At 39.0% G+C, this 23,342-nt stretch overlaps 1 protein-coding gene across 1 annotated transcript in view; it reads left to right on the forward strand.

Moving 5' to 3' along the window:
- LOC127977424 (genetic suppressor element 1-like) overlaps nucleotides 1-23,342 on the forward strand; it is an 870,445-nt gene that overhangs the window by 689,175 nt on the left and 157,928 nt on the right. Inside the window, exons 5-8 of the mRNA XM_052582332.1 lie at nucleotides 10,223-10,389; nucleotides 11,676-11,873; nucleotides 13,589-13,768; nucleotides 14,035-14,345. Of these exons, the coding sequence (XP_052438292.1) occupies nucleotides 10,223-10,389; nucleotides 11,676-11,873; nucleotides 13,589-13,768; nucleotides 14,035-14,345 (856 nt within the window). The remainder of the gene's footprint in view (nucleotides 1-10,222; nucleotides 10,390-11,675; nucleotides 11,874-13,588; nucleotides 13,769-14,034; nucleotides 14,346-23,342) is intronic.

Here is a 23,342-nt window from a genome sequence, read left to right on the forward strand (position 1 = left end):
TTAGCACAATGAATGGATTCCTTTGTTGCCAGCTAGCATGGCCTGAGTAAAAGTGATCAAAAATTTTTAAAAAACCCACCTAATTACTTCTTGTGGCCTGCGTATTCACAACGAGTACAAATAGCGATCCAGATTAACACTAGGCGATTTCCTAGGCAGATATTGACTTGGGAGTATATTATGGGGAAGCACAGGCGAAGCACTGCTGCTTAGGCGAAGCACTGCTACTTCGGCGCAGAGATATCACGCAACACATGAAAACATCAACTCTATGTGAATACAGGTATAATATGGGTCGATCTATACATGCGTCATGATTAAAATAATCACTTACTCTGTGGACAGCTGTCCATTTGGTCCATTCGGCGTGGGGCGTTTTTTCCAGTTCACTTTGTCACACCGGAAAAAAAAATTGAGTACTGCAGAATGTTATCAGCGCCGTGAAATCCTCTGTAGATATGACACAACTTCGGGCACGCTCATCTTGAGCTGACGTGTTGAGCCTGGTCATCAATGGCAAAAACATGTCCCACTCTCTACAGCACAGACTCTCTATTTCCGTCGGCATAGATTGGCATATTCCCCCACATTCACACCACCAGTTCATGTTGGCTCTCATCCTCAAGTCCTCAGGCTGTTGAGCGATCGCAACCTCCTCCTCCTGTCGTTCTATTTCCAAAGCACGCAGCTCGTCTTCTGTAAACTCTGGTTCAAATAGGTATGGTTCTGGTTCTTGACTGTCTGAGAAGTCACCCTCTTCGTCTCTCTCAAAATCAGCCATGTTCATCGCCATTCGTGTATTGTAAGGAAAATAGCCAGGCAGCTACTATTCACGCCGGTATGTTGACGGAAGTCGTGGGATTTCATGTGTTGTGTGATATCTCTGCGCCGAAGTAGCAGTGCTTCGCCTAAGCAGCAGTGCTTCGCCTGTGCTTCCCCATAATATAGTCCCAAGCCAATATCTGCCTAGGAAATCGCCTAGTGTTAATCTGGATCGCTATTTGTACTCATTGTGAATACGCAGGCCACAAGAAGTAATTAGGTGGGGTTTTTTATTTTTTTTATCACTTTTACTCAGGCCATGCTAGCTGGCAACAAAGGATTCCATTCATTGTGCTAAGCTAAGCTAACGCTGACCCAGTCAAACTAAAACAATGCATGCACTGACACAAAAATACATTTGCCCACCTATCTAAATGTAGGAAATAATGTGAATAAGCCCTATTTCAAAAAACGGTGGAGTGTTCCTTTAAATAAATAAAACTAATAGGGGGAAAATGAAGTCACATGAATCAGTCAAGCTTATGATGGCAACAGTTACAAAATGCCAAACTTTGCAATATCAATACTTATGCAAATCAATTAGGTACTTTTTTAGATGTTTTAGGAGTCAGCAGTGTTTTGATTTGAGGGCGCGGGCAAACCTAAAGAGAACGGGCTTGTGTCCATTGCAAGATAGAGCTGGCATACCACAACTAGGGCCCTATGATTTCCGCGATGCAGAAAACGCGGAGGGAATCTTGGAATCCAGTCATAAAAACGGAATGTACAGTTTAACGCGGAATGGCACGGATTTGGAATGAATTAATCAAAAATAGGTCATGGTACTTACATCAAATCACGATATGGACTAATATCTGTAAAAATTAATCCAGAACAATCTGTTTAAATATGAATCCTGCATGTTCTGCGTGTCTCTGTGAATGAATGGCGCAGAAGCGCTTATCGTTTATTTACACACACACTGAAGCTAGTGAAGTTAAGCTAATTTCAATAATTAAAAGATAAATTAATGTTTTATGTGTTTAATGTTTAATGTGCATCTGAGAAAATGCTTTATTTAAAACCCCAGCTGAATGGCACTTAAATGCACTTAATTAATCTGTCAACTTTATTGTCATTGTTCACAGTACAAGTACAGACAGAGAAACAATGGATAATAATTAAATGTTTATTTTTGATGTATGCATTGCATTGTATGCATTTAAAAAATAAAAAAAATCTAAAAAAGGAAACTCAGTTGTTCATTTTAAGAGACCCAGGAGTCTTATTTTCTCTTGCATAATTAATATTGCGCTTTAATTAAGCAAAAACACATTTTATCCGACTACTCGATTAATCGATGGAATTTTGGGTAGAATACTCGATTACTAAAATATTCAATAGCTACAGCCCTAGATCAGATACCTATCTGATTTGTTAAAACATTTCCATTTACTCTTGGCAACATAAATGTGTCTTTGCAAAATGGATATAAATCCGTTCTTCAATTTCCACGCTAAATATGCACAGTTAACCGAGTTCACGTCAGTGAAAGCAATAGATATGTGCTGCATTTGATTAATTATCAGCTACTTTCAATGTCAGAGAGCGCAATAGGAGAGAGTGCGGCATTAGCACTGTAGAGATAGGTAAGTCTCACTACTTTGAGTGAAGATGGCTGTGTATTGCTTCTGCGACTTACTTTCAGTTTCATTTGCAGTAGTTTGCGCATCGGCAAATGCTCAAGTGAATGCTAACCAGCCATTTAAATGTGAAGTAGCAAGCTCATTGGCTGCGTATTCAACATGAACCAATCAACTTGTGCCAAGTTGTTTAACGCTATGAATATTATAAGTTACGTTATACCCGTCAGCCTGCACCAGTTCAGCATATTAAAATAATTTCTGAAGGATCATGTGACACTGAAGATTGTAGTAACAGGTACTGAGAATTGTACCATACCATATACAGTACAGACCAAAAGTTTGGACACACTTTCTCATTCAAAGAGTTTTCTTTATTTTCATGACTATGAAAATTGTGGAGTCACACTGAAGGCATCAAAACTATGAATTAACACATCTGGAATTATATACATAACAAAAAAGTATGAAACAACTGAAAATATGTCATATTGTAGGTTCTTCAAAGTAGCCACCTTTTGCTTTGATTACTGCTTTGCACACTCTTGGCATTCTCTTGATGAGCTTCAAGAGGTAGTCACCTGAAATAGTTTTCACTTCACAGGTGTGTCCTGTTAGGTTTAATAAGTGTGATGTCTTGCCTTATAAATGGGGTTGGGACCATCAGTTGTGTTGTGCAGAAGTCAGGTGGATACACAGCTGATAGTCATACTGAATAGACTGTTAGAATTTGTATTATGGCAAGAAAAAAGCAGCTAAGTACAGGAAAATGAGCGGCCATCATTACTTTAAGAAATTAAGGTCAGTCAGTCTGAAAAATTGGGAAAACTTTGAAAGTGTCCCCAAGTGCAGTCACAAAAACCATCAAGCGTTACAAAAAAACTGGCTCACATGAGGACCGCCCCAGGAAAGGAAGACCAAGAGTCACCGCTGCTGCGGAGGATAAATTCATCCGAGTCACCAAGCAACAAGCAGAAGAGACTTGTTTAGGCTAAAGAACACAAGTAATGGACATTAGACCAGTGAAAATCTGTGCTTTGGTCTGATGAGTCCAAATTTGAGATCTTTGGTTCCAACCACCGTGTCTTTGTGCGACGCAGAAAAGGTGAACAAATGGACTCTACATGCCTGGTTCCCACCGTGAAGCATGGAGGAGGAGGTGTGATGGTGTGGGGGTGCTTTGCTGGTGACACTGTTGGGGATTTATTCAAAATTGAAGGCATACTGAACCAGCATGGCTACCACAGCATCTTGCAGTGGCATGCTATTCTTTCCGGTTTGCGTTTAGTTGGACCATCATTTATTTTTCAACAGGACAATGACCCCAAACACACCCCCAGGCTGTGTAAGGGCTATTTGACCAAGAAGGAGAGTGATGGGGTGCTGCGCCAGATGACCTGGCCTCCTCAGTCACCGGACCTGAACCCAATCGATATGGTTTGGGGTGAGCTGGACCGCAGAGTGAAGGCAAAAGGGCCAACAAATGCTAAGAACCTCTGGGAACTCCTTCAAGACTGTTGGAAGACCATTTCAGGTGACTACCTCTTGAAGCTCATCAAGAGAATAACAAGAGTGTGCAAAGCAGTAATCAAAGCAAAAGGTGGCTACTTTGAAGAACCTAGAATATGAAATATCTTCAGTTGTTTCACACTTTTTTGTTATGTGTATATAATTCCACATGTGTTAATTCATAGTTTTGATGCCTTCGGTGTGAATCTTCAATTTTCATAGTCATGAAAATAAAGAAAACTCTTTGAATGAGAAGGTGTCCAAACTTTTGGTCTGTACTGTAGCTTTATTGAAGCAACGTGCCTACTTGAGGCTGTTTGTGGCAAGAAGAACTGTCTTTTTGCTTCATTCATTTTTCATTTCACAACAGCACCAGCCCCAAATCATTAACCCCTTTCACACTGAGATTCCAGATAATACACTGGTAATGTGTCCTGAAAATTGTTCCTGGATTGTCAGATTTTAGTTAATTCACACTGCCAGTGATTTCCTGATCCGTGCATGCGTTCACACACAAACTGTAAAGGTTGCGTAATGACAAATGACATCAGGATGTGACATGTAATGTATGAGTCGAAAATGCTAGAAACGTTAACTTTCACTTAAACTAACGAACAATCTCAGCTTCAGCATGGGTAGTGAGGAACTACCTGATCTCTGCTTCATTACAGTTTTCAAAATAAAAATGTTGTGAACATTGATCTGCCTTCAAAACACCCAGTAAAATAGTCGCACGATAATGTGCATCATCACTACAGCACACCCTTTACAGCATTGGTTCTGCCTTTTGTTCACACAGGGCTCATTCAGGGACTGATCCCGGCAATGTTACTAGGTCCTCAACCTGGGATCATTCCCGGAATCAATCCCAGGATGTGTTTGTGTTCACTCGGAAGGCAATCCGGCAATTTTCCGGGACCAACGTGCAGTGTGAAAGTGGCTATACATACTTGTTTAATACCTCAGTGTTAAACAATAGCCCTGCAACAGCACTAAACATCACCCCACTTTAGATGCCTTTAATAAGTGTATGTGTGTACTTGCTTTGATTAAAGCTGTAGTGTGTAAGTTCGTCTCTGTTTGAAACCTGCAATTACGGTTATTTGTAGAATTATTTTCTTTATGTGGCTCCTCAGTGCAGATAAATCTAATGTTTTGCTGTGTGGCTGTGAGTCACTGCACCTGTTTGGATACTGTACTTAGGAATCAAAGATTCTGTCTTGGAAGTATTGCTTAAATAAGAATTTTCATTGGATATTGTCATCTAAACAATTAAAAAACATGTCTGCCACTTTTGTTCTGATCAACTGTGTAAAAAAGCATTACAATAAATCTCCCTACCAATGGTGATTAAATCTAACAATTACTTCAGCATTGCATGACTACATGTATGTAGTGTGTGTTAGAGTTACATCTAGATTAAAATTTCTGTAACTTTACAGTCTAATGTCTAATTGTCTTACCATTGTCTTAAGACATTCTTTTAACCTAAAAAGCTAATTATTCTTCCTTAGAACTGGTCATTTTTTAAATACAAAACCTGTGTAATCCCACATCTAATCCAATCTAATTTCAGTCACTTACATGTGTTTCATAAACACATAATTCTTTTTGTGAGAAAAGTCTATAAATGATCCGCCACCTGCATCACCCTCACATGCAACATAGCCTACTATCTTCTTCATGTTTACAGACGTCTTGTAATGACACAGCGGCATCCTCAAATTTCCTGCAAACCTAGGCTGTACCACTCAGATTACAAGATATTATTATAAGTTTTCTATTGTGAAGGTCAGTAGATAGTTTTGAATAGTGGCTTAGTTATGTACTTGCTCAAAAAATGATTTCAGATCATTTTTAATCAAAAAAGTTACGGACTGCAGCTTTAAGGATTATGGTCGTCTCTGATCAAGCCCTGTCTTATGTGTTGCTCTGTCTGAAGATGAACACCTCTGATATCACACTTGATGACGGGAGGGGTTTGTCTAAACGTACTAAGGATTCTGGGTCGGTATAGCTGAGGGAGAGGGGCAGGGGTGCTCAGGCCATAGCTTACACACACACTGAACAAAGAGCTCTTTGTCTGTTGTTCAACCCTTATATTTGCTAAGTGTGTGTGCATGCAGGGGGGTTAATCCCATAAACCAAAGTTCTATAGATTTCCTTGACTGCCTCGACCCTAACCCTCAAATACTATTGTGAATTACAATTGTCTCACTTTTCGCCTACTGTGACTTCAGTATGATTTTTCTTAAAGCTGCGGTAGGTAACTTTTGACGCTCTTGCGGTTAATAAATAGAACTGCTTGCTTCTTGCGGAAGAACATTGTAGCCAGAACTACTTCTCTCTGTTTATGTCTATGAAGAATCACAAAGCCGCGGTACCCCCGAAGCAATCTAAAATAGTCAGAATATAAACACTTATTATAGGTGCACCCTTGTGATTCAGGACAAGCTAAAAACACGGTTTGGAAAATGGATTCATGGTGTACTCGCTTATTATATACATTTTTCTACATTTTGAACACAGACAAAGTTACGGACCGCAGCTCTGATTGGTTGTTTCTTACCGGGAGTGGATGACTATCTGCAAATGGCAATAGGACCACTGGGAGGAGCCAAAGGAGCTTGATTTTTTCACAGATTATCTGTCTCATATTCTACTGTCAGGACATAATGACAGGTTTAACAAATATGTAAAAAATATATTTTTACAAAAGTTACCTACTGCAGCTTTAATAGTTGTCACATACACACTTGTGAGTTTTACAAAGATATGTTGTGTGAGTGCGGGGTCCTCACTATACTGAGGTGGTGTCTCTTCCTGCCTGACTGCCTGCCATACAAAGGCCAGTCAGAGAGAAAGACAGAGGAACCAGGCATCATGCAACCATGGACTCCATCACAACACACTCCTCTTTCATTTTTAATGTGCATAATCCCCACTGCACACCTGTCGCCCCACACACGCATACACAGAGACACTCTCTTCTCTTTTCTCTTGTTCGTCCATCACAGTTGATGATGACCATGGCACGTTTTGTCATTTTTTGGGGTTTTGATGAGTGCGCAGATGGCTGAAGAGCTCTGAGGTACAGCCACATGTCCTCCCTTGGTAGATTTGACAGACACACACACACACACACATATTTATGTAGCTCTATAAAAGGACATGATATATAGTCATGCTGTTTTTACAAGATCATTATAATTACTGCAGTGTAACATGAACCATACCAACCAACCAAAGAAAACAGTAAAACGTTTATTATATTTTTTATTTGGATATATTTTTTACAAACAAACTTAACTTAACAAAATAACTTTTGAACTGTAAAGTTTAGCCAGAAATTATTTTTTTTTCCTTATCATTCCTTGGCTAATGCAGAGTCAAGATTTACAAAATTTTTAAGAGTTTGAAAAACCTGCTGTTTCGAAACTCATCCTAGACAGTTTGACTGATTTTCACCAAAATTGGCTCAGGACATCTTCAAACTATGCTGGCAAAAAGTTATTGAATTCAAACAGATTAGTTAAACTGTTCATGAAATATATGCAAAAGAATTTGACAAAGTGCACGCAAAAATGAACATGAGGCTACATCTGCAACACTTCATTGTATCGAAGCCAAACTTTGTTTGTTTTCAGTGCTGCATGCTGAGTCAAACCATACCAAATTTTGTCGGCCATTTTGAATTCCGTTGTTAAGTGCTATATTTTGCGAATGCATTGGTGTATCATTGCGAAACTTGGTATGTGTCTTTGACACCATGCCCTTTCGGTACTAAAAAAGTTTTGGGGCAGCTCTATGGAATAATGGAATTTCCATAAATGCTAATAACTTTTGATTGATTCCTTGGGTCATGTTGAACATCAATATCAATTATGCCATAATTGACCAGACTTACTGTTCATAATTTTGATTTATGTTGAAAACATGCTTTTCCTAACTCCTCCTAGACTGTTAGTTCAATTTTCACCAAATTTGATTCAGATCGTCTTCAGACCTTGCTGGCAAAAAGTTATGGATTTCTTGTTGATATACAAAATGGTTGAATTTCAATCACTGAATTTGCTGTTGATACCAAACTGCATCTGAGGCTGTATCTCTGCAATGTTTTGACAGAATTGACACCAAACTTTGTATGTATCATTATTACTGGACACTGTCCACACCACATCAATCTGGTAACTTTAATTACCAGTGTTTTCGTTCACTTGATTGCACAGATACTATTTAAACTGAATTTAGCTGGATGATGGCATAATCGAATTCAATGATGAACTGCCTTTTTTGGCAGCAGAGGAGTCCCTCTATGCACCCTTCCTGGACCCACGAGGAAACCAGCGTGCATGCACGGGGAAAGAGACTGGTCTTTCGAGGAGAGGCGTGCTCTGCATTTTAACAGCGGTAGTGATTAGGCCCTACTCGCTTCAGGTGTGCCTCATCACATGCCACCACACCTGGATGATTCTGTGCCCCTCCTCTCTCACACACCCACTCCTGTGGGGAGCCTGGTAAAGGGCGGTGATTAAGGGACGGGGTGATGATGATAATTGGGAAGAGGCAGCTGACTCAGCACATTGTGTATAGGGAATATGCAGCAGTCATAAATATTTGCTGAATTTATTTAATTAATATTGAGTATTAAAGGGCCAGTAAGATGAAAATTCTAAGCTTCTTATCACTGTTTATAAGTCCTGTACATTAGGTTTAAATCCATCCCAGGTTAAAAAACATTGTCATTTTGTCTAAATATCATTTTAAAATTACCTCAATTCTCAGAGATCCCCAAACGGTTCAGGCGAAGCTGTTCAAATGATTCAGTTTCCTTAAACCCCACCTTTCGGTAGCATTCTGTGTTCTGATTGGTCAACTGACATAGTTTTGATTGGTTGTTCCGCACACACCTCCATGGTAAACAATGCGTTAGCATCTGTTTGGGGTGAATTATGTCTCCCTCTTACCGCGAAACAAACAGTAAAATAAAAAACTTGAACAGTCTCGCTGCTTTTTCTTCTGTGTGGGTGTTTTTAAGCCGCGCGCTTCAGTTTGAATCTGAATAGCGCGTTCAGCGCGGGGGCGTGGTCACATTAGATATAATGAAGGGAGACGTGAAAAACGGACATCGCGTTGTTTTCATATGGATTACTTTATCACAGAATATCTGTTAGCAGCACTTGTTTAGTTTTAAAGAAGACATGTCAAGCTTTCTATAGATATCTCTCTCATGTCTCTTCGTTGAGTATTCACGGAGTTACACTTCATTTTAATGACGTGTTTGTACATGACGATCAGTGCAGACAAAGGCTGCAGACAGCACACATACTGATAAGACGCTCGGGAGAAAACAAACACATAACTTCATAATCATACTTCGCGTTGTGTTTCGGAGATGCTCATTGGTCTAAATAAAGTTGGTAATGAACCCTCTTTTATGGCCAAACGCTTTTCTAATCTCGGTGAGTACAAGGCGTGATTTTCAAAGCAGTCATCAGTGAAATGTTGTGAACACAACAAGGATTTGTTGTACTGCTCTGGTATTGTGGTAAAAATGAGTTTTAGCCATTGGTTCTTCTGATCTTCATTCTTTGGCAGTGAAAATAAAACAAACTTGCCTTTACAATTAAAAACACACTGTCTCCTCGACATGATGCTATCACACCAACCAGAGCGTCTTTATAAAGTTATTGGCTTCTAAAGTAAGGAGTCGACTCTGAATCGCTGAAACGAGTCGTTATAGATTTCAAATCTTTTGCCCATCTCTATACACGTCACTAGGAACACTTTGCATAATAATTTTTTATTTCCCATCTGTGTGGCTCTTTAATTGATGTTTGATTTTTTTTTCCTCAGCAGCGGAAATAATTTAATACCCTATTATTTATTTTTATTTGTGTATATTCAAAATGACTACATCTCTGACAAATAAAGCACATCTCTGTCTCCTTGAACAATAAGGAGACATTTTCTTTTTCTTTTTTTTATGCAATATTAAATAAAAATAAATGAACAAATGAAACAGATTAAAAACCATGAGCACAGCACAATTTAGAGCCAGAGAAACTGGCAATCCAGTGTACCTTAATTTGCCATAGGTGATGATGATGATTATTATTATTTTTATTATTTGTTTAATCTTGGTGTTTTATGGGACTGGAGCATAATCTGCAATGGTTTGCACCACATCATGTTTAAACAATGTTTTACACAGTGCATATTTTGAGTTTGCTTGGGGTTGTCTGGTAAGCATAATAATCTGTAATAGTGCACTTCTCACATAAATCTCTCCTCTTTTGTCTGTTTAGGCTGAGTCAGGTCCTTGCGGCATCAGCCAGGATAGGTTAAGTTCAGAGGCTTCTTCTACCCAAGAGAAAGGGGGTCCCACTGTCCCGGGCCACCTTACTGGAAACCCTTACGCATTTGGCTTGACACCCGTGTCAGTAATGCAGGACACGCGCTTTCAGCCTCTTAAGTGAGTATAACTAAGAAACTGTGGGAAATTGACTTCACTGTTAAGCCATATTGCTATTTGGATTTAAGAGTTGTTTTATGTTATTATCAAATATTTTCAGGTTATTACTGTATGTAATTATGTGGCAGAGCAGATTAGATGCGGGACACCACAATATTGGTGGCCCTTCTAAAATACTGTTTAGAAATTTACGAAAATGTTGAAATTAATATCAACAAAGGTTAATAAAAGCTTTGTAAGTATTTTTCATTCTCAGACCTCTGCCAATCCATTGAAGAAATTAGGTGTGCCAAAACTTTCTTCAGTTAAACAAAGCTAAAACTGAAGTCATCACATTAGGAAAACAACAAACAACAAAAAATCAAGTTAGTCTTGATCTGATTCTCAAGTCATACCTTAGTTTCAGTAGTCTAAGCAATAACTAAGTCAACATACTATCATATCAAAAACATTGCAAAAATGTGATGTTTTGTTTCCAGCCAGGACTTGGTGAGACTTGTTCATGCTTTTATCACCAGCAGAGTAGACCATTTTAATGGACTTCTCACTGGCCTTCCCAAGACCATTAGACAGCTGCAGCTCATACAGAATGCTGCTGCCAAGATTAAGACTAGAACTAGAAAATCTGAGCATATATACACCAGTCCTCAGGTCCTTACACTGACTTGCAGTTACATTTCGGATTAATGTTAATGTATTTCTCGTTTATAAATCACTAAATGGCCTAGGACCTCGATACATGCAGATATGCTCACTGAATATAAACCCAACAAATGACTCGATAAAGAGATAATTAAATCATGTCAGTTAGAAATAGCAAGGGTTCACTCAAGACAAGTCCACTTTTAGCTATTATGCCACCTGCAGTCGTAACCAGCTCCCAGAAGAGATAAGATGTGCTAAATCAGTAGCCATTGTTAAATCCAGCCTCCAAACACATCTGTTTAGCTGTGCATTTACTAAATGAGCACTGTCCTATGTCAAAACTGATCGCACTGTATACTTATGTTTTATTCTTAACTGTTTTACTTTATTTTCAATCAGTTTTTTTTTTCTTTCTTATTTTACTTTGAATTACCATTTTGTATTAAATGTGCTGTATAAATAAACTTGCCTTGCCTGTAACAAATGAAAACTTATTTAATAAATAATAGAAATGTTAAGGTGTGTGGAGAGGACCTAAAACCTCCCTTTTCAGACACAATTTGTGACATGATTCTTTTTTTTTTTTCTTTTTTTAAACTGACTATATTGCTTTAAATTCTCTTCCTGTATTTTATTGACAGCCTGCTTCGTCAGATGCCCCATGCCATGCCTCCGGCCAGTGTTCCTGAAGAATATCTGAGGGGGTTTCGACCTTACACCACAGCTGAGGAGCTTCGCATGCCCTCTTTGCCCCTGGGGCTTGATCCTGCCACTGCTGCAGCTGCTGCTGCCTACTACCACCCTGGATATCTGCCCCATCCCTCCTTCTCCCACTACAGGTACACAAACATGCAATGGATAACATGATTAAAACCCTGGAGATTTGAGATTTTCTGTCAACTAAAGCAAATTAAGTGATAATTAAGTGATAATTCTGCCCTTAGTTACTCTCAAGTGTTAAGCCGCAACACTGGCATGTCACTTGTCCACCGCCGCACCGACCCCCACAGTCGTTTAGATTTTTTTTATAGTAATAAAAATGATTTATTTCAGTAAAAGAACAGACAAAAAAAACAAAACAAAAAAAACAAACAAGGCTGCTCAATTGGTTTGCGGATGATTTAGTTTGGAAACGAAATGCAAAAGCGCATGTTTGACAATATTTTGGATTTTGAAAACCCTGTTGCCATTTATCTAAGGTGATTTTGGAAGATTTTGGAATAAACATTTGTTTCTTATTTAATTGGTTCCACATTGTTTGCTGATTTTTACTTTATTTAAACTGTGTCATTTATTTATTTTATTTGACATCAAGTGTATGACGTGCCTCCAAGCTTTCTTACTTGTTTTGCTAATAAACTTTCTATGTTTCTTATTTATTTAGTTATATATTATAGGTTACATGTAGCTATACTTAGCCTATGCACTAAACTATATGTAATTTATTTGTGATTTTACATTATGCATAGCCTGCCCTATAGCATGGTGTATGTTTATGTGTTTTGTTAATAAAAGTTCTATTTTATAAATAGGCTAAGGCGAGTTTGACGTTGTATTTTGTTGTTACATTCAAGCAATTGACGCTGAACTGCTGATAATTCAAAAGTAAAAGTAAAATGCGCACGGCACATTTAAGCTATTTTAAAAGAGAGGAAAAGAGGGAACTACCTCAAGGTGATACCGATATTATCGGTGTTGTCATCGATTAACCAGTGGGAAAATTTCCTCACCGTCACAACCCTACTCTTAAGTTGTTGCCAACCTGTGTGAATGTCTTTCTTCTGTGGAACACAAAAGTAGACATTTAGCAGAATGTTCACACTTATAACAGTAACATAGACAATTAAGGATAATTTAATTACACCATGCCAGAACAATAAAATAACGAATAATGAGCCATAAAAATATTGATAGGCAATCAGATTCCACCATTTTTAAAGAGCACAATTTAAAGAGCTTGAGCATTTAAAATGGCAGATGACATTACTGCATTATGTGCTTATAAAAAATAAAAAATAAAAAGTTATCATCCATTAGTAAGGACACATATATTTTTATCATTATAGTTATCTAAATATTGACAGGCAATCAGATTCCACCTTTTTAAAGAGCACAATTTATAGAGGTTGAGCATTTAAAGTGGCAGATGACATTACTGCATTATGTGCTTATAAAAAAAACAAATTTATCGTCCATTAGTAAGGACACATATATTTTTATCATTATAGTTATCTTTATAGTTACCTTTCTTGGTGTGAGCATAGCTTAATTTACTGCAAAGGACAGCCTAAATATGTAATATGTTTTGTATCACCAAATCTCCACAATGGCTACTTTCATGAAACCATTCCCAATTCTGGCCTTTGTTTATATATATATATATATATAATTATTTTATTTTTTTTCATATTTTTTTGGCTAAACAGCCCTAAACTCAATTTGAGTCAATATTGCTGTGTAGGACTGGTCAGAATGCATTTTTTTTTTCAAACAATCAGCTTATGAATGGCTTATTTATAGCAGACTAAGCTTCTGCCCATTTTAACTCTCTTAGAATGGATGATCCATTCTGTCTGTCAGCGCTGAGGACGCCGTTCTATCCATTGCCTACAGGGGGTTCTCTACCTCCTCTTCACCCGTCTGCTGTGCACATGCACCTGCCTGGGGTGCGTTACCCTGGAGACCTAAGCCACCCTTCACTGTCCAGCCTACAGTCCGAACGCTTGTCAGAGAGGTACACAATAGCACCATGAAACCTGGACGTAAACCGAATTACTGAAATATATCAATTTTTTACAACTTAATGAATCACTATACCATATTATATTGTGCCACTGTCATTTTTGTACTTGTAATCGCCAGAAAATAATTTAATGACATTATATCTAATTGTATTAATGTAGTAATATTGCAGACTTGTTTATTTTATTATTATTATTATTTTATTAAACATGTATTCTGTAATGTGAGCTCATCTGTGTGTGTGTTGTTTCTTCACAGACTCCAGATGGAGGATGAGCTGAGACAGAGAGAAAGAGAGCGTGAGCGGGAAAAAGAACGAGAACGAGAACAAAAGGCTGACCAAGAAATAGAGCGTGAGCGAGAAAGGGAGAGAGAGAAGGAGCTGGAGTGTGAGAGAGAGAGGGAGAGAGAAAGGGAAAAGGAGAGAGACTGTGAAAGAGAGATGGAGCAACAGAAGGAGAGGTCAGCACGAGAGAAAGAGAGCCACTATCTGGCTGAGCTCCATGGGCTGAGAGTCCCCCCAGCTGACAAAGCCAAACCTGCAGACAGAATCACTACGAACAGACCTGGTATGAACATTGATTCACATATGCCAAACCAACTAACCACAAAAACAGTATGAATGCTTAGTAGCAAATATTTTGTTGTACTAGTTTCAGCAATTTTATACTTAAGTTTAAGTACACACTGAAATCTGAATTAATTAAATTAATTAAAAATGTCATCATGATGGATTAGGGCTATCCTCGACTAAGGATTTTTCTGGTCGACTAGTAGTTGTTAATTTGATGCATTTGTCAACTAATCACACATTTATTAATTAACCATTTAAATCATTATTATGAGCCTTTATTTGTCTACATAGCCTAATAAGCGCTCAGGCACATGCATAAAGCCTGCCACAGCGCAACAGCAGAAGTAATGATGATGAATGTGTCAGTGAAAAACAGTAAGGAGACTTCATTTTGTAACATTTTAATAATTTGAGTTGAAGTTGGCGACACTGACTCATCTTCTCTGCAGTAATGTGCCTGTATGCTCATTTCATACGGATTACATAATCTGAGAATTTGTTTTCCATTTGAACGGTTTCATTTGAAAGTAGATGTCTGTAAGACAAAGATATACACAGAGTTTCAAACTCAAGTTCATAGAACGAGACTGCAGAAAGTGCATCCTGTGTGCTTTATTTTACAAAAGTGTGGTATTGTGCTAACACAAATACACACACAAATAAATGTAGAGTCTTTACATATTCGAAAGATGTATTACATGTGAGCGCACTGGTGCCTCCATCTGTCCTGCAGTGAGCTACTGTATCATCTTCCACACGCAGCACAAACACTTGAACAGCATGCATTTCTCTTGGTTAACATTAGATTGAGCCATGTAAAGTTGCTAATACTTACATATTTCAGATGATAAGCCATATTTGAGGTTGATTAATAATAGGCAAGCATTTAGATGTCCTGCCTGATGTTCTGTCTTAGCATAGAGTAGCCATAATGATCTGGTAGTCACGGACTGTGTGACTTCTCCTGTGTATTTTATTTAATTTTTTCTGCAACGAATACAATTTTGGTCAACCAAGATTCTTCTGGTTGGCTAACAATTAGTCGACTCTTAGGGGGCAGACCTAAGATGGATGGTATAAAATTATAAAAAGTTGAGTGTGACATGTTTTTGTAAGATTCAGTACACTTGGTCCCACTCCACATATTTTTATTTTATGAGTTGTAATCTAAGTATCAGCTAGGGGTGTAACGATTCACTTGTTTTATCAATGCATCGATTACATGATTACACAAACTCTAATGATGCATTGCATTGATCTGGAAACATGATTTTTGAATCATGAATCACCGATCTCGGACAGTAATCATTTTAAAACGCTAAGAATCGAATGATTGATCTTGAACAGTGTTCGTGCCTCAAGCTATCCTTTTATCCTTCACATGTTCCAATATTTACTGCCTGTGACTATCACAGGATTGCGCTCGTGCTCCATTCTTCTCTGACACAGCTGATGTGCGATCTCTATTAAGGACTCGTGGCCAGTAATGCTACATTCGTACATTTGGTTCCTCAACATTATTAAAACACATTTATCATTAAAGCTGCAAGCAGCGATGAACGGGCCCTCGCACCCGGGCTCACCAGCAGCGAATGGCTTTAATAAAAAGGTGAACGGTGAAAAATATGCATTTAAACTCATAAATATAAGTAGAATATATCAAGGTTTATTCCATATATGTGCCAATCTTCCTGTTGCCAGCAGGTGGCGCTATCATTATAATGGAATATTGGCCTTCAGATGTGTTCAGGGCAGGACTCTTATCGAACATGTGAAGTTTGGGGAAGTGTAACAACAATGAGTTTTACATAGTAATTAACTCAAATGATATATAGGGAATTTGAATAATTAATCAGGAATATGATTAATATATATCTCAGATGACAGTTACATTTAATTTTATTGATTATGAAAAATAGCTCAATTGTCTATACCAATAACTAATTACAGGGCACTGTAACTTACTCAATATGTCAATATTCCATTCTTCATATCAATTATTGTGATATCTCTTACTGTAAATTACTGCAAATCAAACAGTGGTTTGTCCAGCAAACCAGGTTGACCTATCAATTTTCAATAAAGTTATCACTCCTTATAATTCAAGGAAAAATATTCTCTGGCCATGAAAACATTATCCTATCCTTATGATAAATTTAGTTTCTAAATTTAAAGCTTGTAGCTAAAGTTCAGACCTTTCAGTGACTCGTAATGTGAGTGGGGTGGAGTCCAAGCCAATCATGGATATAGGGTTTTTAATAATTCAACTAGTAATACATCAAACTACAAATCACACAGAGTAAATATGCGTACGAAAATACAGACAGTAAACTTTACAAGACATAACGGAATCCAAATAAAAGAGAGAGAGAGAGAGAGAGAGAGAGAGAGAGAAAGAGAGCGAGCGAGCGAGAGAGAGAGAAAATGGAGAAAGCGAGAGAGATCACAGAATGAGCTCAGGTATGAAAATCAGTCAGTAACCTTTTTGGAAGCCAACAACAATCAGATCATAGCAACACTTTAAAGCAGCATTTAAATCTCCATAGAAAAGTGATACTTGCTCGTGCGTGAGCGTGGAGACCGACGCGCGCGTGTGAGCTGCTCTGGGTCTTGGCGTGAGCGTGGAGTCACGTGGTCCTTTGTTATGTCTTCGCGCGGTATTTGAAAGGTTCAACAAACAATGTTCCAGAGTTCGTCTTCCTTGTGTGGAGAGGCGAATAGTTGAATAAAATTAGTAAAGAAAACAAAACAAAACAACGAAAACGAAAGCTTCCGAAGGAGCCGTGATAATGGCTTCCCCCTCTCAGTCCCTGTGCTGAGGGGGGACGGCCTGAGGCCGCGCCAAGGGTCGCACAGGAGAGCAGCGTGTCCGAGAACCAAGAACGAGAAGAAGAGAAGAGAACGCGATATGAGGGACTCGCGGGAGCGACCTGGGTCGATGCAGGAGGGAAGGAAGTCAGCGTAAGAAGAGAGAGGCGGACTTTGTTCGGTCACCTTTTATAGCTTGAGATGATTCAAGCCTCTTTTTGAGGGAACAGCCAATGAACGTCCGTGATCTGAAGCGGAGGGAAAAGTTCCTTTGTCTCTGTGGAGACAACCCCCTGATGATCTAGGGCTTGTCCGATTTCATTAGGGATATTCTAGCAAGTTCGTAATTCCAGATTAAATACATTTTTCATTACTTTGCTCTAGATAAATGGGTCTGTCAGAGCATGACGATTAGAAAAATACTAAACATATATAAATATATATAAATGATCAAAACATGAAGTTACATTCAAATGCAGAATTACACACATTTAAAGATTTGATTAACACATGATAACACTGCAGATAGTCCCGATTTATATGTGAAACCTCTAATGCACCGCAAAAACAATAATATACACATTAAGACTACATTTTAGTACATTTTACCATTCTTTTGTAAGGATTAGGTTTCCTGTCCTGTGTAGTCCTGTGTGGTCGTACAATTTTACGAGCTGCAAGGGACTGGGGGTTGCAGCACATGGCTTTCTTTGAGAAAGTTGGTGAGGAGAAACAATTCCAATTTATACGCTAGTAAATATAAAACATATTCAAAATACATATTATTAAGGACTTACATGAAAAAAAGCATAAAGAAACGTTCGTTTGCGTGTGCGCTTAGGTGTGTGTGTGTGTGTGGGGGGGGGGATTTTATGTCCCCTTTGAGGCTCGCATGGGTATCGTAAATAATTTAAGTCCAGCCAGGCTGGCGCCAGGCCAGGCACTTAAAGCAAAAAGGGGTTTCATTTGCATACCTGAATTTAACCCATGAATTGATGATCTGCATACCCGTTACAGAAGATTGAACATTTTATGCCTGAGTTACAACAACTTCTCTTACTGTGGCGAGACATCAAATTTTGTCATGGCGTTATGGACACGCCCTTTAACAAAAACTCAAGATCTCCACAATTTAACATTGCACAGGCCTTTAGATTAGACTGACCACAAAAAATATATTAATGTCAAAAGATTTCTAGGAGTAGTTTGTTGCAGCGTCAAATATGTCACTTCCTGTTGCCAGCAGGTGGCGCTATGACTATAACTGAATATGGGCATGTAGATCTGTTAAGGACAGAAGTCTTATCTAACATGCGAAGTTTGGGGCAGATTGGACATTGTATGTCTGAGTTACAGCAACTTCCTTTTTCATGGCGAAACATCGAAATTTGTCAGGCTTCCATGGACACACCCTTTAACGAAACCTCAAGATCTTCGCATTTTAACATGGCAAAGGCCTTTAGATTTAACTGACCAAATTTGGTGTTTATCTGAATAAATCTCTAGGAGGAGTTTGTTAAAGTACAACCCTTGAAAATGGCAAAAATAACACCAATGTTGCAGATAATATTCTAAATAACCGACTTCCTGTTGGGATTCGGATTTCGTACCAAGAGACTTTTTTGTAGATATTGGTGAGTTACATGTGTGTACCAATTTTTGTACATGTACGTGAAACATAGCTCGAGGCACACTCTGTTGAATGTGTATAGGTGGCGCTATAGAGCCATTTTGCCACACCCGATGGAATATTGGCCATCGGATGTGTTCAGACCAGGACTCTTATCATACATGTGAAGTTTGGGGAAGATCGGACGTTATATGCCTGAGTTATAACATCTTTTATTCCCATGGTGAGACATTGAAATTCATTACGGCGCCATGTACACGGCTTTTAACGAAAACTCAAGATCTTCACAACTTAACATCGCACAGGCCTTTAGATTAGACTGACCACAAAAAAGACATTGATGTCATAAAATTTCTAGGAGTAGTTCGTCGCAGTGTAAAATATGTCACTTCCTGTTGCCAATAGGTGGCGCTATGACTATAACTGAATATGGCCATGTCAATCTGTTCAGGTTCGGAGTCTCATCAAACATGTGAAGTTTGGGGCAGATTGGACATTGCATGTCTGAGTTATACCAACTTCATTTTTCGTGGCGAATCATCGAAATTCGCCAGGCCGCCACGGGCAGGTCCTTCAACGAAAACTCAAGATCTTCGCAATTTAACATCGCAAAGGCCTTTAGATTAGGCATACCAAATTTGTTGTTGATTTGAAGAAATCTCTAGGAGGAGTTCGTTAAAATACAACACATGGAAATGACCAAAATGACACAAAATTTGCTCATAATATTAAAAATAACGACTTCCTGTTGGGATTTGGATTTTGTACCAACAGACTTTTTTGTAGGTATTGGTGTGTTACATGTGTGTACCGATTTTTGTACATGTACGTGAAACAAAGTTCGAGGTGCACTCTGTTGAAAGTTTATAGGTGGCGCTATCGAGCCATTTTGCCACACCCGATGGAATATTGGCCTTTAGATGTGTTCTGGCCAGGACTCTTATCACACATGTGAAGTTTGGGGAAGATCGAACATTTTATGCCCGAGTTATAACATCTTTTATTCCCATGGCGAGACATCGAACTTCGTCACGGCGCCATGGACACGCCTTTTAACGAAAACTCAAGATCTTCACAACTTAACATCGCACTGGCGTTTAGATTAGACTGACCAGAAAAATGACATTGATGTCATAAAATTTCTAGGGGTAGTTAATCGCAGTGTAAAATATGTCACTTCCTGTTGCCAATAGGTGGCGCTATGACTATAACTGAATATGGGCATGTCAATCTGTTCAGGTTTGGAGTCTCATCAAACATGTGAAGTTTGGGGCAGATTGGACATTGTATGTCTGAGTTATAGCAACTTTCTTTTTTCATGGCGAATCATCAAAAGCCACGGACACGCCCTTTAACGAAAACTCAAGATCTTCACAATTTAACATCGCAAAGGCCTTTAGATTAGGCATACCAAATTTGGTGTTGATTTGAAGAAATCTCTAGAAGGAGTTTGATAAAATACAACACATGGAAATGACGAGAGATCACGTGACCCGCTGACAGAGATGGCAGCTTGAGTCTGAAGCTCCCTGACCCGGTGTCGATAAACCATCCATCTAAGTTATATTCTCAGCAAAAATGTAATATTTATTCGTTTATTTTTATGTGATGGCTAAACGACAGCTTCTGCCATCTTCTCCGGAGAAAAAACGACAGAAAGAGCCTGTTAATGAGGGGCTGCGTGCCATGGTGGCTGATGAGCTAAAGCTACAGTTCGGTGTCGTTCGGGAAATTTTCAAGGAGGAATTTCAACCGATCGCCGAAAGAATTGGATCGCTGGAGAAAGAGATGAGACTGATCAGTAATAATTTTGACAATATCCAGACAGTTGTTCGCAAAGTTAAGCAAGACTCTGCCGAAGTTAAGCTAGCCGTTGACACACTTCAAGACAAAGTGGCGAGATTAGAAGGTAAAAGCCGTCAATGTAACATTCGTCTTGTCGGCCTTGCAGAAGGGGAAGAAGGCAGCGATGCTTTAGGATTCATGCAAGCGCAGTTACCACCGTGGATCCCGTCACTTAAAAACAGGCCGATCGAAATCGACAGGGCGCATCGTACATATATTGGTGACAGCAACAGAAAGAGCCCGCGTACTCTAATCTTCAAACTGCTTCGCTTCCAGGACAGGACCGCAATCCTCAACGGAGCTCGAGCCGCGGGACAAATAATACACAAGGGCAGCTTGCTTCTCTTCTTTCCCGACTACAGCAATCAAACCACCATGAAAAGACGCGAGATGAATCAGTCTAGGTAAAGACTCACACAACTCGGGATCTCTTCCTTCATGATATATCCCGCTATGATCAAGGTGACGCACCGCGGATCAACCTCTCATCTCCAAACGCCGGCTGAAGATGAAGCTTTTGCGGACCAGCAACAGGCACTTGCTGCGCCTCTGCCCTTACATGACAGCACACCAGTGGAAATGTTAACGGATAACAGTGCACTGTCTCCAGGAAAAGATGGAGACTGATATCACGACTATGCTGGGCACCACTTTAGTGTACTGTGACACCTAGTTGGTCTTGGACTCGGGTGATCCTCTGTTATGTTGGCCATGTATCCAGACAAGTTTGTTGTGATGGCAGGTAGGAGAGTTTGTTCTCACTCTCCGCTTACTGCCTTTCTGTTCCGTTCTTGTTGTTGCTCTCTTATAGTTTCAGATGCCATGAAATATCCTTACAAGTCCACTAATTCTAGTTTCTTAATTAGTAAAATGTACAGTAATTCAGTTGAATTATGGCTCTTAATATAATGTCTTGGAATGTCAACGGTTTAAATGGCGCCATTAAGAGAACTAAATGCTTGGATTATTTAAGATCTAAACGGATCTCTGTTGCACTAATACAGGAATCTCATCTGAAAACTTGCGATGTGCATAGATTTCAAAATAGATATTATAAATTAGTTTCCTTTTCCTCCCCTGATAAGAAATCAAAAGGAGTTTTGATTTTGACTTTTTCCATACATTGCACTAGGAGTGATACAGATGGTCGTATTACTTGTATACTTGGTACATGGTCCAATACTAAATGCGCCTTTATTTCAGTTTATGCTCCCAATGAATATGATAGTGGGTTTTATCAACATCTTGTCAGTAATTTACTAAGTTTGAATGACTATTACCTTGTCATAGGAGGTGACTTCAATGCTGTGCAAAATCCCTTACTTGATAGATCTCAAATATCGCATTCGGATCAGACCTCTTCAAAGTTATTTAAGGATTTTATTAAACAGGTCAACGTGTGTGACATATGGCGATTGAGGAATGAAGCCGTCAAAAACTATACCTTTTTCTCAGCTCGCCATAAATCCTACTCTCGCATTGATTACCAGCTTATATCACCAGCTTTCATTACGTTTGTTGAAGACACTGATATATTACCCCTTCTTCTTTCAGACCATTCGCCGGTTTTGGAATCTTATCATACATGTGAAGTTTGGGGAAGATTGGACATTGTATGCCTGAGTTATAGCAACTTCATTTTTCATGGCGAATCATCGAAATTCGCCAGGCCGCCACGGACACGCCCTTCATCGAAAACTCAAGATCTTCGCAATTTAACGTCGCAAGGGCCTTTAGATTAGGCAAACCAAATTTTGTGTTGATTTGAAGAAATCTCTAGGAGGAGTTCGTTAAAATACGACGCATGGAAATGACAAAAAATTCACAAAATTTGCTCATAATATTAAAAATAACCAACTTCCTGTTGGGTTTAGAATTTTGCTCCAAGAGTCTTTTTTGTAGGCATTGATGTGTTACGTGTGTGCCAATTTTCGTGCATGAACGTGAAACATAGCTCGAGGCGCACACCATTGAATGTCTATAGGTGGCGCTGTCGAGCCATTTTTCCACACCCACTTCTGAAACCCATATCAGACGTAAATTTTCACCAGTTCTGAGGTGTGTGCAAAGTTTCATGACTTTTTGAGCATGTTTAGGCCCTCAAAAATGCGATTCATTTTGGAGAGGCGGAATAATAATAATAATAATAATAATAATTAAAGCTGCAAGCAGCGATGAACGGGCCCTCGCACCCGGGCTCACCGGCAGCGAGTGGCTTTAGTAAATAGGTGAGCGGTGAGAAATATGCATTTAAACTCATAAATATAAGTGGAATATATCAAAGTTATTCCATATATGTGCCAATCTTCCTGTTGCCAGCAGGTGGCACAATCATTATAATGGAATATTGGCCTTCAGTTGTGTTCAGGGCAGGACTCTTATCGAACATGTGAAGTTTGGGGAAGATCGAACATTTTATGCCTGAGTTACAACAACTTCCTTTACTGTGGAGAGACAACAAATTTTGTCATGGCGCCATGGACACGCCCTTTAAAAAAAAACAAGAACTCCATAATTTAGCATTGCACTGGCCTTTAGATTAGACTGACCACAAAAAAACATTAATGTCATACTATTTCTAGGAGTAGTTTGTCGCAGCGTAAAAGATGTCACTTCCTGTTGCCAGCAGGTGGCGCTATGACTATAACTGAATATGGGCATGTAGATCTGTTAAGGGCAGAAGTCTTATCTAACATGTGAAGTTTGGGG

Source organism: Carassius gibelio, chromosome B18 (assembly GCF_023724105.1).
Source record: "Carassius gibelio isolate Cgi1373 ecotype wild population from Czech Republic chromosome B18, carGib1.2-hapl.c, whole genome shotgun sequence".
In the NCBI taxonomy this organism is placed as follows: domain Eukaryota; kingdom Metazoa; phylum Chordata; class Actinopteri; order Cypriniformes; family Cyprinidae; genus Carassius; species Carassius gibelio.